This window comes from Abramis brama (assembly GCF_963993115.1).
Source record: "Abramis brama genome assembly, chromosome: 1".
Classification (NCBI taxonomy): domain Eukaryota; kingdom Metazoa; phylum Chordata; class Actinopteri; order Cypriniformes; family Leuciscidae; genus Abramis; species Abramis brama.
In genome coordinates, this window is record NC_139963.1 from 16,565,280 (window position 1) to 16,581,699 (window position 16,420).

General features: G+C 36.6%; 1 protein-coding gene across 3 annotated transcripts in view; it reads right to left on the bottom strand.

Moving 5' to 3' along the window:
* Nucleotides 1-2,276: 2,276 nt before the first annotated feature.
* tom1l2a (target of myb1 like 2 membrane trafficking protein a) overlaps nt 2,277-16,420 on the bottom strand; it is a 46,167-nt gene continuing 32,023 nt past the window's right edge. The window contains exons 13-16 of one of the 3 annotated variants that reach the window (XM_084130783.1): nt 13,634-13,699; nt 8,908-8,967; nt 6,835-6,874; nt 2,277-5,532 (exon numbers count right to left, since the gene is read on the bottom strand). In XM_084130783.1, the coding sequence (XP_083986909.1) occupies nt 5,384-5,532; nt 6,835-6,874; nt 8,908-8,967; nt 13,634-13,699 (315 nt within the window). In that variant the 3' untranslated portion in view covers nt 2,277-5,383. The remainder of the gene's footprint in view (nt 5,533-6,834; nt 6,875-8,907; nt 8,968-13,633; nt 13,700-16,420) is intronic. The other 2 variants (XM_084130781.1, XM_084130782.1) reach the window with 2 other exon arrangements.

Genomic DNA, 16,420 nt, shown 5'->3' on the forward strand with positions numbered 1-16,420 from the left:
AACTCGCTCCTTTAGTTGTCGAGTCTCCTTCGCATGGTTTGCATTGAAAAAAAACTGCAACTGAAGTCACTTATTTGAGATTTACTTTTTACTGTTTTTTTTTTTTTTTAACTTAAGATACAGTAGCGTTTGGATTATTATTATGTATCATTGTTGTTTTTACTTGTATTATTGTTTTAGTATTATTGTATGTTATTTATATAAATGTGTAAAGGCTATTTAAACACGTTAATTATTATTTTCGACCTGTTCAATTAATACGCTGAGAGTCAATATGTGTTAAACGTGAATAGGAAATCGATATATTTTACTATAAACTCCTGAATTTACACCCCCGTTTTTGTTTACAAAATCTCACTCGGCAACTGCATGGCCTGAGCATTAGTGGGCTTGTCTCCGTCAGCCAATCAGAGTTGAGCAGAGGTGGGCACTAGGACATCATGTTAGTCTGAGCCGCAGTGATGACTCCGCCTGTAGAACCAGAGAAACCAGCCAATCGGGAGTCAGAAAGAGAGTGGGGTGATGTGACGTCACACATGTGGCTCCGTGATTACATCATGTATTTCTCGTAGAATAAGGATAATATATCTATATGAACGGGGATTAATATGAAAAGCTGAAATAAAAAATGAAGCTTTTATTGAAACAAACAAACTAAAAACAAATCTTTATAAACAAATTAAATAAATCCAATTTAAGCACAACTGATGCTCTCCACTAGAAAAAATTATATAAATGCACAATTTGGTCAAGGTATGAAAATAATGGACTGATCTGACCTCAATAGTGTTTACAAAGTTAAGTCATTCTATATGTCTGTGAACTCACACACATAGATAACAACAAACAGAAGTGAAGTGGGTCAATGACCGAGAGTAACACCACCGACTGACTGCAGGGAGACTGATGAAACCAAGGAGCTTGAACATCTCTGTACAATGTAAGATCTGTTATATGTTTTCCCCAGTTTCTGTTTGTCTTATGTTTGATGCATATATTTGATATGTCTGTAAGCTTTTTTGAAAGTTTAATAAAAAATAAAAAAAGGAGCTTGAACATACGTGTAGATATTATTATGGCATGTTTGTGAGGTGCATGTCTGCATGACTGTTAAAGACTCACACACACACACACACACACACACACACACACAAAGAGTCCTGAGGCTTCAGTCATTTATCCATGGAGGTCTTCAGCAGCTGTCCAAAACGGCTAAACACCAAGTGTAGGCTACTAACCACAAAATACTGGTCAGGAAATTAGCAAAAATTAAGCTAATGCACTTTTCTGTCTCAGAAAAACATCAAAGACAGAGGGAAGTTTTTGAAATAATATGGGAAGTTGTGTGTGGAGTTATGAATCACAGTGCACATGGTGATGCTCCAGAGCGATGTCTCATTATAACATGCTGATTTGGTGCCAAAGAAACATTTCTGATTATTATTAATGTTAAACACATGTTCATGTTGCTTAATATTTTTGTGGAAACTCAGATTTTTCTTTTCTTTGATGAATGGAAAGGCCAAAAGAACAGCATTTATTATAAATATAATTTTTTTGTAAAATTTTAACATGTATTCACATAGAAAACAGTTCATTTGAATTGTAATAATATTTCACAGTAATACAGTTTTTACTGTATTTTTGATCAAATAAATGCATTGAGACTTCTTTCAAAAACATAAAAAAACTTAATTTTACCCGTAGTGTGTGTGTGTGTGTGTGTGTGTGTGTGTGCGTATATATATATATATATATATATATATATTGAGAGAGAGAGAGAGAGAGAGAGAGAGAGAGAGAGAGAGAGAGAATTTCAGTTCGTCATCTTACTCCAATATGACCACTGACAATGTGTCATTTTTATTTGTGATTTAATCAAGTTATATTTCATGGAAGACCATAAGAGCCACTTAAAATAAAATTAGAAATCTGAATAGACACTGAACGTTTTTATTTGTTTTCAAATGCACTTAACTGCAACAAATATAACAATAAACTAATAAAATGTCATTTTCACAACTTCATGCCAACTGCTTTTTCCATTTATCAATTTTAAAATGTATAGTTTGACATGTTGAACTCATGGAAGCAGCCGATGAAGCTTTAACTGAACTGACAGTAAGACTGAACACAATAAAAGGCAGGTTAAGAAACCTTTAATTATTTTTCTGTAAAAAAAATAATGTACTTTTTTCTTTTTTTTTCAAAGCTAACATTAAAATGATGGAAGATTTTTTAAATACGCTCGTTAAAATGAATCACGCAGGGAAATGTTTGCATTAAGCAAATGAATCACTTTAATAAAATAGTTTGGATTAAACAATAAATCTGGCAATAGGAAACTTCATTACATGTCATTATTCTAAAATACATTTAAGACATTATGAGGTAAATGATCAAAATAGTTAAGACTTTTAATGTCACATGATGGCAACATCCATCGAAGCAGTTAATCCAAATAATGATGAAAGCAGAGCTCTTTAGAACAAGCAGATATTACACACTTTCCTTCTCGCCAATAATCAGAAATAGATAACAAATAGATACTGCAGATTAACGTGAATTAATGCTGTTCATCTCGAATGGCCTTGGTTAAGAAACTCATCTGGCCATTATTGATTTTGCTCTGAACATGTCGCAATTTCCTTTCAATCAAAGCCAGTGACTTACACCTTCAATTCAAGTAAAGCACATACACACTCCTCCAGTGTTTCACACATTTAACTGCTGATTTGACAGATTTAGGGGAAATGATGGAGGTTTGCAACAGGTTCGGTTAACGAAGTTCAAGCTCTTGCCTTCCCATCATTAGTTGTTTAACATTTGAGGTCTTTGACTGTAAAATGCATCTAGCTGCAGTTACTTTATATAAACATATACGACTGAAGTGAACATCTTCCTTCAAACATTAACCTCACTTTGTTGGGAAGATAGCAGTGCAACATTCAGCATGATTAAAACTGTACGGTACAGCTGTTGGCGACTGGAATGAAGAGTCACGGCGATCCTGAAAATCTTTCATGACGAATCTCACAAAAAAAAAAAAAAGAGGGATGCAATTAAAGGTGCACTATGTAAGTTTCGGCCCTCTAGTGGTTAAAAAACAAAACTGCACGCATTTTGTGGAAGAACATTGTTTTGGTTGTGCTTCGGCTCTGCGTGACTCTGTGGATGAAACGACCCTTCACAATACCCTTTATAATGAACTCTGTTAGAGAGCTACATAAGCCAATTTATCTGTTCAATAAAATACCTTATTCGACATCTCCGCATCGCTTTTACAACATTTCAAATGCCTCAGTTCTCGCCATCTCTGAAAAGCCGAGCCGATGTTGATTCTTGTTTTATGACGAGCTCTGTCGTGTTCTTTTTGCTAGCATGTACGCATTTTTACACGAAATCCATCCCACTAGGTCTACAATATAAACGCTTATAATAGGCTTACAATAGTGAATCAGGGTAAGACAAAAACACATTTTGAAAGAAGGATTGATGTATTGTCAATTTTGCTAAAGTTGAACAAAAAAAAAAAGTTACATAGTGTACCTTTAAACATTTACACCAAGTTAATACAAACCTTTAGTACTATACACACACTTTCCTACTGTATATACACATTTATGCATACGTATGGATACATATTTTACAAAAGCCATTAGGCGAATATAATTCTTGGTTAGGTCTAGCAAAGCAGAAAGCAAGTTCTTTTGATTTTGGGATGAAATGTGACCCACACCCTTCTTGATTTTTCTTTTTCTTTTTTTTTAAATGAGCCTGTTCCAGGAAATCATATATCATAATCAAAATTAAGATGCATATGTTTTTGTATCACTGTTGGCACCTGGGGCCTCATGTATAAAACTTTCTGTAGATTTCGTCCTAAAAGTGTGTGTAGGCCGGAACCTGCGCAAAATTCCACGGAAGATTGTGCGTACATGCGCCCTATTAATTACATAACTAAAAACCATTTAGTATCCTTGTCTTGTTTTAAAATCATTAAATCAAATTTATATAAAATACTTTTTATTTCTATTTAAATTAATACGAAAATATTGTAACTTCTGGATAATGATTTCATGACTGCGTAACTCCATTAATGAGAGTGGCATATTTAACCTAAATGTCTATATCAAAATAAAAACTTTTTAAAAAATCATTCTGTTTACTTCATTAATTCACTCGCACCAGTAAAAGAGTGTGTACGCGCGGAGTGTCCCAACAGTGTGCACATATTTACGGCTAGTTTATTTTGCGTTTGCGTGGAAAATTGCGCATGCGCATTTCAATGCCTTTTTTGTGCGTACGCAACGTTTATACATCAGGCCCCAGATCTATACAGAGCCCCGCACATGACATGTAGACACAAATATATATATATATATATATTATCGTGGCCATGAATTAAGAATTCATTCCCATGATTTACTAAATAGTGGCCAACTAATTCGTTCCCTCGTTTTTTTTATTTAACTAAAGCAAGGGAAGACATTTTAACAACGTGGCCACAATTTAATAAACCGAGGGAACAAATTGTTATATCTTGTGCACAGTTTACTTTAAACGAGGGAACGAATTTATAAAACGATCTGACATATTAGTAAGTCATGGGAACGAATTGTTAATTAATGTCCACGATATACAATTTTTCTTTGCTTAATCATGTGCGGGGCCCTGCAGATCCCTTTAAAATGCCCTAATATAGTGCCTTTAAACCAGGCTATAACGGCTTAGACAACCTCAGCTGGAGTCAACATATTTGAACAAATCGATGGAAATCAAGCTTATTCTTCTGTCTTTGGTAATTTGCACATGATGATTACGAGAATGTAGCCATTATCCTTCACCAGACCCTCATAAGCACGAGATGGCCAATCACGAGCAGCGCACCGTTGGCACTGTTGTCTCTGCGCTCCTACGCCTGATTAAGATCTAATGTTTTCCTGCTCTATTTACCACAGGGACAGATTGAGTCACAATCCATAGTTGACTCAGCCCTACCAAAGAACGGATGCACCACACGAAACCTCAACCTCAACCTCGTGGACTGGCGATCTTTAAGACCATTAGTTCATTACTGAACAATAAATACGAAACCAAACAGCTCTATTCGACTGCACATCTGTTAATCGAAATGAATGAGCTCTCTATAGAGACTTATTTCGGCTACATGTTGGCTTAAGCCATCGCTTGATCGCGCCGTTCAGCTTAAAGGTTGTGGTTAAAGCAGTACTGAAGCAGGATTCTCACAGTGCTCTATCAGAAGGGGGATGTTAGACAGAAGCCTTGCTGCCGTGTAACATCAGTAGGTGTGTTAAGTACAGCAAGCGTTTGGAAGTTGGAGGGAATATGGTTGCGGTCACTGGGCTGAACCGTCAGTGGTCTACAGGGCAAAGAGATTGTCCTCCGTCTGTTCGGTCTTCTTGCGGCTGCTGCTAGACACGCTGACGGGAGGCCTGGTCTCTCCACCAGCGGCCAACGGTAAAGCCTTGTCTGCGGCTTTGGCCCGCTCCGTTAAGAACTTGTCGAACTCTGAAGAGACACCAGGAGAACAATGGGTGCCTTTAAAGGGAAAGTTCACCCCAAAACTGAAAATTCTGTCATTAATTACTCACCCTCATGTTGTTTCAAACCCATAAAACTTTCGTTCATCTTCGAAACACAAATCTTTTTAATGAAATCTGAGAAATTTCTGTCCCTCCACGGACAGTCTACGCAACTACCACTTTGACGCTTCAAAAAGTTCAGAAACTCATATGAATTGAGCGGTTTTGTCCACATTTTCTGAAGAGACGTGATCGCTTTATATGATGAACAGATTGAATTTAGTCTTTTATTCACATTTAAACATTGATCAAAGTGGCGTCAAAGTGGTAGTTGCGTAGGCTGTCAATGGAAGGAGAGAAATCTCTTACAGGTTTGGAATGACATGAGGGTGAGTAATTATTGACATGAATTTTCATTTTTGGGTGAACTAACCCTTTAAATGGAACTGTTTATTATCATATTTGATCCATCAGGCTCATATAGGATGATACAGTGAGAATACGCAGCTCATACTCGTTTTATTCAGACACCCAAACTGAGCAAAAATATGCAATTTGGTGCAGTTGCTGATTCTTCTATGACCAAAAAGTAAGATGAAATATAATGTAAATCAACGAGACCTTTTGTCTGCTCAGATTATGTGATTTTGCCTCCTAAATTCTTGTTGTGTCGCGGACAAGAAACACGTCAGATTACACCGTTGCTTCCCGACCAATCATCGCTTGCCATCTTTAGGCGAGAAGGCAGAATTAGTGACTGACTTCACAAGAGCGTAAACAAACAACAGCTACCGAAGCGGTGTGTTTTGTATTAAACATATAATGCAATCCAATATAATGATGATGAGCATTCAAGAGCCTGATGGATCATATTTGAAAGATTTAAAAAAATAAAAAAAAAGATACATGGATAATCAAGTAAACCTAGGTTGCTTCAGTCCAGTAAGTGTTCATCATGAAATAGCACTAATAATATAAAAGTAATTCTTACGTTTACATTATAAAAATCAGTAAAGATTTCACATCAAAAAGACACGTGAACCACGACCTGAAGGGAGACGTTTTACTATGATACTAAAAGGCGTTTTTTTTGCTTAACAATTATAACCTATCAATCACACCACAGAAGGCATGCAGTAGATTGTGTACAACAGGTTTTTCTACAACTGGTCAATTTGAAACGGCATTTCCAACAATGTTTCCGTAATAAGGATAACAATGCACATGACAAATATGCAAGGCAAGACTTTTACAGTTAAAATCCAAACGTTAAGCTTTTGTACTGTACCTTCACTCGTGACTCCTTCTTCTGGCTCTTCTTCACCTTTCTGTTTCAGAAAACAAACAGAACAACATTATTTACATGTCAGACCAGTCACTTTTATTATTTGTACACCACATTGTGCCACAAACACAGAGTGAACAAGTTGAACAACTACTTACCATTCAGCAATAAAACCAGTTCACAACATGAAGTTATTATAAACAAAGTACATGTGTATGCATTTTCCACATTATTTATGACGACAGATCAGTGTTGGGGAGAAACTGACTGAACGTAATGATGCTAACTTAACATTCATTAAAATTCAGTGTGATCGTCACTCAGCTGTTTTTGAAATAATCTAGCCTTCACACTAATATTTACAACAAATCAGAAGTGTAATATGACCAAACATTCTCCTATAATGGCCTATAAGAAGAAGATTGGGGAAATCAATGTATTTATTATGACTTAATCTTCATTTTAGGTTGAATTATCCCTTTAACTTCATAGTGTCGGCCCAGATCCAGCCCACATCTGGGCCGTGTGGAATCAACGTGTACCAGATGTGGGCCGGATCTGGGCCGACACTATGTTGCTGTCTGGGGTATGTGTTCAATTTGATTATCAGGATTTTTCCAGCATTGAAAAATATTTTGGTGGCCATTAATATGAATCTTTGTCCCGCCAAAGATTAATTTGATCATTTAATGTGACGTTACGTGCCGTTCTGCAGTAACGGTATCTGCTGATAGCTTGAGTTAGCACTCTGACTATGAAGAGCATCAAAGGCTTCTATTTACAACTTTTTTTTTGTCAGCATTGAGCTTTGTAGCCAATCCTTTCATTATGATCAACAAAGTATAAACACGATAAGAGATCCATTGCACAGCGTAGACGGCTTCATCAACTATAACGGGAGTTCTCGCAAGAATGCAGCTTTGTGTATCTCGCATTGAACTCAAGTAATTGACAGCTTCAGTGATCTTTGTTCGCTTTCTGTAAAAATAAAAAATAAATTATAAAAATTAAAAATAAAAAAAAAATACTAGTTTTTTAATGCTAAAAGCGCTGGCGAAAAAGTTAGTAAATCTGGCCCTGGAGTGTTAATGCAAAAGCATAGACGCCACTTTTTCTATGTGTGTTACTTTGTTTTTCGTTTTTTTTATTCTGAAGACTGATTTTGACCCAGGAAATTCTGAAAAATCCAGCTGTTTTTTTTATTTTTTTATCTTATGTATGTTTTATAGTTATATAGTCTAAAGTTATCTAATCTTATCTAACAATTACCCAAAGCCAAATGTCCACTTAAATATCTTCATAGTAGTTCCTTTTTTTTGGTAACTTGTAGTATTGCTAACTACTCTTCAAAAACTATGCCAATTAAATCAATTATTTGGCCATTTTGAAACTAACGGTATCAGTTCTGTCAGTAAATGCGATGGTAAATTTAGCTGGTTTTGAACATTTCGAAAATGTGTGAATTTTGAGTTAATATTGTCCACATTTTTATTTAATTTCTGCAGTTCTGTTGGTAGACTTCTGTAGGTTATATTCAGAATTCTGTAGGTTATCAATAAATTGGTATTGGCTACATTGCTCAGTTGTTTCTCTGTTCTGAATACCTGTAGATTTCGTCAAAGTAACTTTCCCAACACTGTTCAATGGACATATATCACATGACATTTATTAACTTCAACAAACCACACAATTATTTGAATATCAGTACAAACACAACACAATAACCAACAGATGAACGAAAGCATCCGTCACCAGTGAACTGCAACATTCAACGGCATCACTCTTATCTGCATCTGAAGACGCTCCAACACCACCAACAAACGTTAACTGACATCTTAAATTGGTAATAATTTATCCCTAGTTAATGTTCATTAGTATCATGTGAATGGTTGGCATATGGTAGACCGACAACATGATTGGTGGAAATGAATGATTAGTACTTACTGAGGTAGGGAGGAAAAAAAAAATCCAAAAATAGAACAAAAAGGACTTGGATAAATGAAAGTGAGTAAGATGACATGGTGTTACCATGGAAACAAAAACAGAGAGAATGAAATCAAGGTAAAGAAGTCTCACCACATCGGCACAGAGCCACTCCTCAATGTCATCCATGACAGAGGACTGCGGTACGGGGATCTATGGAGCAAAGCCACGGACAAACCAAAGACCCCGAAAGCCACAAAAGAACGAAAAACATCCCGAACAAACAAAAACACAAACAATAAAATCACCAGAAGGTCTGAGAGGAAAACAACAACAACAGAAAAATGCAATCAATGCCAAAGAGAGCCACGCGCCTCACACACACACTTGCGCACACACACACACACACACGGCTTGCACATAGAGCTGGAGCAACATGCTGTGAGAGTGAAAAATGAAAGGACACTGAAGGAAAGATGCAGTGATGTGTGTGTCAGACTAGCCTTTTATGCATAGAAATATAGGATTGTGATGAAAGAGATGGTTGCTTTTTTAACATCAACTTCAGAGCAGCGGCACAAGGGCTCCCCCTACAGGGCTCTGTTTGTTGGACTTTTCGCACATTACATACTTTATTGCGCAATCAAATATTACAGCCACAAGAAGTTTGCAGTGACATTTCTTCTACTGTATTTGATGAGATCAAGAATCAGAAAAGGATGGTCTTTATTGAAGAGCATTTAAATTGTCCCTATTATGCTATGTTAAATGTTCCTAATTTTGTTTTGAAGGTCTCCTACAATAGGTGCATCCAACCAACAAACAAAAAACCCTTTAATTTTCAAATTATATACATTGCACATACATTGGTTCAGTCTGGTGTGATTGGTCTACTCTGCTCTGATTGGTCAGATGGTTCGGTCTGGTGTGATTTGTCTACTCTGCTCTAATTGGTCAGATGACCCAGTCTGTTGTGATTGGTCAGATGGTTCAGTCTGGTGTGATTGGTCTACTCTGCTCTGATTGGTCAGATGGTTCAGTCTGGTGTGATTGGTCTACTCTGCTCTGATTGGTCAGATGACCCAGTCTGTTGTGATTGGTCTACCATTTACACCACATGTCGGAAACTAAACTCCCATAACCAAATCTGAAATTCAGCTTTGGATCTTCCTCAGCACTTGTATCACAGTGATACGAACAGTAACAATGGCGTTGGTTTTACCGCATCATTCTAGCCTGAGTCCTCATCCTTTGGAAGTGCAGACAGAGTGGATTTGCAGTGCAGAAAACAGCGTCTTCTCGACATGTCGACAACACGAACCAAATCTCTTCCAGGCCTCAGCAACAACTACAGTGTTTGAGGGTCAAAGTAGACGTTGTTCTAGAGCAGCCAATGAAGACCATAGGCTGACATTATTCAAATGTGTTACAAACCTACATAGGTTTATTAAGCAAGTAAGACTGAATTACTGATGACTCGTTTCAGGCAGTTCAGAATCGTTTTCTTTTGGGAGACTAGCTTTATTTGTCGTGCACTTTGATCTTTGAAACTTTGCAGATCTTTTACACTCACAAACAACTATATTACACACTACATGAAAGACAATATCTTAAAAAAAAGAAAAAAAAGAAGCATAATAGGGGCACTTTAAATACTACCAGTCCAAAGTTTGGACACAAATAATAAATTAGTTGTGTGGACAATGAATGAATTGCTTTACAAAACTAAAATTTATGTTGTTGTTTTTTTTTTTAAATAGGTAGAGAAAGAGAAGTAGCCAGTATACATGTGAACTTCTTCAATAATGTTTAAAATATCTCAGGATGTTCCTCATGAAGTTGGTCGAGAGAATAAAGTGTGTGAAAAAGTGTGTGCAAAATCTGGCACAGTAAAATTAAATTAAAAAAATGTGTCACTACATAATTCCCATTCATACATTAGTGTATTTCAAAGTGTATCATAACATGAGGAAACAGTAACAATAGAGAATGAAGAGGTGATATATAATATTACAATATTTGGTTATTTTTTTTTTATTTTGGTTAAGATAAATCTGTTAGAGCAGAACAGCTTAGAATGATGTAAATTAATAGGTGAAGTGGGTAGTTTTAATAGTAGTGATGATGAAGATTATGAAGGAAAGGCTGATCTTCTATAGGCGAGGACTGTGGACAGTGTAAAGCCCATTCACACTGACACCGATTTTATGAGTGGATATTCAGTACTGTTCAAAAGTTTAAGGTCTGTAAGATTTTTTTTTTTAAAGAAATTAATACTTTTGTATTCACCAAGGATGCATAAAAATTGATCAAAAGTGACAGAAAACATTATAAATGTCTTTACCATTTCAAATAAATGCTGTAATTTGTAACTTTCTATTCATCAAAGAATCCTGAAAAAAAACGTATCACTGTTTTCATCATTGATAATAATAAGAAATGTCGAGCATCAAGTCATCGTATAAGAAGGATCATGTGACACTGAAGACTGGAGTAAAATGCTGAAAATCCAGCTTTGATCACAGGAATAGATTACATTTTAAAACATATTGCAATAGAAAACAGTTCTTTTAAATTTTGTAATATTTCACAACATTACTGTTTTTACTGTATCAAATAAATGCAGCCTTGGTAATCATAAGAGAATATAAAATAAAAAAAAATCTTAGTAAAAATCTTACTAGTGTATTTTTGGTGAAAGTAAGTGTTCATAATGCTGGATGCCCTAAAGTTATTGATGGGCTTCACAATTTGGCAAATCTGATCACAAATGGGGTGATTGCCACTAAAAACTAACATTCTTGAGGGGAAAGAGTGTAGATCTCCTTAATTCCTATTGGTAGTCATCAGATCGTGTTGCAGCTCATTTGCATAATGTTCAACTTTGCTGCGTCACTGGATGCGCCCACAATGCATCGCCAACAGTCACAGTTGTTCCTGTTACCTCGGATCAGCAGCTCTCATTGACTACTTTTTCATGCACCCTCATAATGCGATTATAGTGAGATTTAGGCATTATTGCGATTAAACTTTACCTTACTTCAATCAAACTAATGTGAATAAGCTCATAATCGCAGTAACCATAATTGGGGGCAGTTGTAAGGCTTGTATGCCGAAGGTCGCAGGTTCGATTCTCAATACCGGCAGGAAAGGTGCCCTTGAGCACCTAACCCCCAATCGCTCCCCGGGCGCCGGCTGTGCTCACGGTTTGTGGTGTGTGTGTATTCACTGCTCCTAATGTGTGTGCACTAACTTGGATGGGTTAAATGCAGAGGACAAATTTAGAGTATGGGTTGCCATACTTGGCCTTCACGTAACTTCAGTAATATATGTGGCGTATGGCATTTTTAATCGTAATAAACAGACATGTAAACATTTCCACTTGGATCAAAGAGTGCATGTACATGATTGACATTTTCACGTGCAGATTTGAGATTTCTAAACGTAAATGGCATCACATTTTTGGGGTCTGAGTTCATGTTGACGATGTTGCGCGACGAATATAATACAGTAAATTGATGACCGAAAACAACAAAATGAAGAGATTTTAGGTGCGTCACTGCAAAAATCCAATACGTCCATAGAAATGTGTTTTGCATTTGACGCAAGTAGATTAAAACAGTGGCCAGTAACACATCTGTATGTGAGTTCATCATTTGTGGCCGTGCATTGGGGTATTTAAATAAAAATAACCACAATTTTTGGCGAATAATCAGAATAATGAAAATTGCATGCATTTGCTTTATTGTGATAAAGTCCTTACTCTGATTATTGGGAATAATCACATTATCGGTGCACATGTAAATGTAGTGAATGAAAAAGAATGACTTTCGGTGGATTTTCTTACTGCAAATCTCTATCAGGTGTGAACGTTTCTTGAAACTCCAGCCCTAAGTTTGGAGTTTGGAGATCCAGAACCTTCCACGAGCCGAGGGCTGATTATGATTGTGTTAATTCATGTTAGAGTCCAGGGTCTAGCTAGTGTTTGACGATGAATTCTACTGCTTTTCCCCTGAAAAAAGTAGCGCTGCGTCCGAAATCACATACTTTCTGAATAAGTACTACATTTGAATTTGAATATACTTTGCGACTTAAAAAAGTGTGAATGAAGTGTGAATGAAAGTGTGAATGAAATTCGGACGTACTACATCCGAAATGCTGTTACTGTCATGTGACCTACCAGTGTCGGCTCACTTCTATTCATAAATCCTCTCCTGTAGCCTCATGGGACAGTAAAGTGTCCATTGAATACACACTTCAGGAAGTAGTAGCTGATCCGGGGTACTTTTCGCCTACTGTTTGTCGAATACTATCTATTCAGACACACTAATGTTTTCCTGTTTATAGTAGGGAAGTATTAGATTTCGGACACAGCATAGGTGTTTCCTACTTGTGACGGAAATGAGGCGATGAGGTGATTCACAGTAAAAGGGACAGAGCAAAGAGAAGAGCCCAGAAATAGCCCTGGAACCATAGAAGAGTTATTAGAGATCAGAGATGCTGACCATTAAGGCTCTTTCCATACAACGCAAAAAAAAAAAAAAAAAAAAAAAAAACACACCATAAAAGTGGTCTATTCAATACCTTCATGGTGCTTTTGTGGTCACTATAAACTCTCGTTGTACAGAAAGAGCTGTTTCCATGGAAAAAACAGCATAGAAGTTTGGAATGAGGGAGAAAATAAAGACAGAATTTTAACTTTTGGTTGATCTCTTAACACATTCAAGTCGGCTCCCCTGCAAATCAAATCAGGCTTTTGAGAGAACGGCTCTCCCTTTTACTGTGGGTGTGTTTTAGTGGAGGAGGGAGGTGTAAGGGATGAGACTGAGGTCAGGGCTGAGTGGACATGAGGGGACAGTGGTTCTGGTGAAATCCTCACCATTCCTTGGGTAATGAGCCAGCTGTCTATGGGCTCCAACTCAGCGTTAGGACCTTTTACATTCGGCTAAATCAACAACAGAAAACACCGTACACATGTGAAGAAGAGCAAAGCACCCACCCCAAAACAAGCACAGAGACATGTGGCCACCTCCATCTTCAGGAGAACTGAAGCGGGTGTCGTTTAAGGCAAGAGAAATGTAACTCTGAGTCAATGAACTGAGGTAGATGGAGTGGGAAAACAAACAAAAAGAGAGGGGAGAAAGAAGTGTAAACTTTGACCCATGGGCTGATCGCTATTCATTGCACCTCTAATCCACGACTGTTATGTAACCTTGGTCGATTTCAACACAAAGTATGTCTGGTACAAGAGATCCAATCAGTCTAAAATTGATTTCCTAATCGCACTCTTGAAGATTTCATAATACTTCTTTATATTAAGTTCAGAAACATTTAAAAACATGTATGAGCAATAATAACAGTGATTCTTGCCTTGACAAATATCACCTATAAATATATATATTTTTTTTTTGTGATATTTGTCAGGGTGATCTGTTGTTATAGAGTGTTATAGAGTTCTGGAAGCAAAAACTCCATTCATTTTCTCCATAGGAAAATCATATTTTTTTTACGATAACTTACAAACCTTTAAAGACAGCCCTACTGTGAGCTACGAAGCTGTTAATTGACTTAGTTTTTAAATAATCATGTTTAACAGCAGAATTCGTGATAAAAAACTACATTACCCATGATGCTGTACAGGAAATTCCACCAATCAGAGAGCAGTGGCAAGCAAAACGCATCAATAGATCTCCACTCCAATGAAGCACTGCGAATGATGTAATTGAGTCGGTCTCCCTGCGCTCTCAAAATACTTAAATATTTGAATTTTTATGCATATTTTGCAATAAACTTAATTTTTTTATATATATATATAAATAATCGTTTTTAATTCAATTATGCTTTTCGCAAAGCTTCATGGGATTGTAGTTCTTTCCCTCACAGTACACAGTCTTGTAGTTGTACCTTTATATTTTCAAATGCTTCTTTGCTTTAAATCGAAGTTTGCACTGTTATGATTCACCTTGTAGCTGGTTGGTTTGGTTCGTGGCTTATAATGCTTTAACAAAGACTTTTGAAATCACTATGGGAGAAATGAATGGAAAAATATGTCCATAATCAGCGCCGCTAAAAAGGGGGGAGGGCACTAATGCACTCTACAACATCATGAAAAAAGGCTCATTAAAAGAATGAAATTCTTGAAAGATTTTCAAGACGTACTGTATGCCTTAATCATTATTAAATAAATAAATAAATAAATAAATAAATATATATTTCAACAAAACTGCTTCACTGATTATTATTAATTGAAAAAACTTGGTCTGCCAAAAGATTTGAACATGCAGGAACCTTTATTTTTTTAATAAATAATGATTAAGATGTGTAGTACACTTCATTGTGCAAGGTGTAAGGAAAATATGATTCCAAATCCCATTTTTATAGTAATTAAATACAAACTTTTCAAACCAACCAAACCAACATGAATAAAAAGAGTTAATTTCTAAGAACTTGACATGCAATTTAAAAGGGTTTTTCTTTTCTGTATCGTGGACTATCTTATTTGTCATTGACCCTTAAACTGTGTTAGATGCTTTCAACATCTTTCTGCCATTAAGCTTAATGGTGGCTAATACCAAACATCGCAGTTTTACTGTAGCAACAATAACTGTAGTGGCATTTGTAAGGAATTTCTATAACAATGTGCTCTTGTGCACACAGCTATTTTCAGCCAAACCAAACCCAAGCTAATCTGCCAGCACTTCTCCAGTCCAATTTGGGCATTAACAAGCTGTGGCATGTTGAAGACTAATTGTGAATATGTAATTTTGTGTATTGGCACAGAGGCTTCGTAGTGTCAATATGAGTCAGCAACAACAGGAGCATTTTAATGCTAAAAGAGACTATGAATGACGTGCAAAGGTAGAGAACTATAAATGTGTTACAGTGCTGCAGGGGGGACATATTCTGGTAGGCCAAAACCCAGAAAACGAGTTCGCATTTTAGCACTTCCGGAAGTCAATGGGTTTATTGATGTTTTTTTGGTGAAATGCCTGAAAAAAGGTCTGTGGTGAACACAAGCTTAAGATATTTTGACGTTTTATTCGATGACATAAAATGCATAAAATGGTGCATAAAATGTAACACGTGCACTTTTGCGATTGTTTTAAAGCTTTTATTTGCCTTGTAAAAGGCAGTTGCTAACAATATGGGAGACAGGTTGAAATTAAACGTCATCAGACGAACAGGTAAACTCGTCTCTTCACCAGTCGCTTTCACAGCCTCATTGTGTTTATAATCGTGCTCATGCAAACGCTTCATATATTCATAAAAGTTGTCTTCATTTGTGAAGATTATCAGGATGAACAAAACTTGTTGGAGTGATAAGCTTTTGTTAATCACAGATCTTATTTTCTGCAGTAATCCATAAAAAAAATCCTATTGGGATTTTGTCGTGGGAACCAGTGTGATGCTAACAACTGGGTTGGTTTACAAAAATACATCATCCCTGCACCACTCTATTTGCCATTCAAGACGAGTGCGATTTCCCATCTTCTGAGAAACAGTGAGGTCTTCAGCACACTAAAGCCTTGTTTTGGTTGATCGGATCACAAGTAGACGAGGGAGACACGTTCCCGTTTACACCTGGTGTTTTAATCCGTCTCTTTTGTCCACTTTCGACCACTTCTGTCCTGATTTCATTTTAGAGGAGGGTCTATGGGTCGGTAAA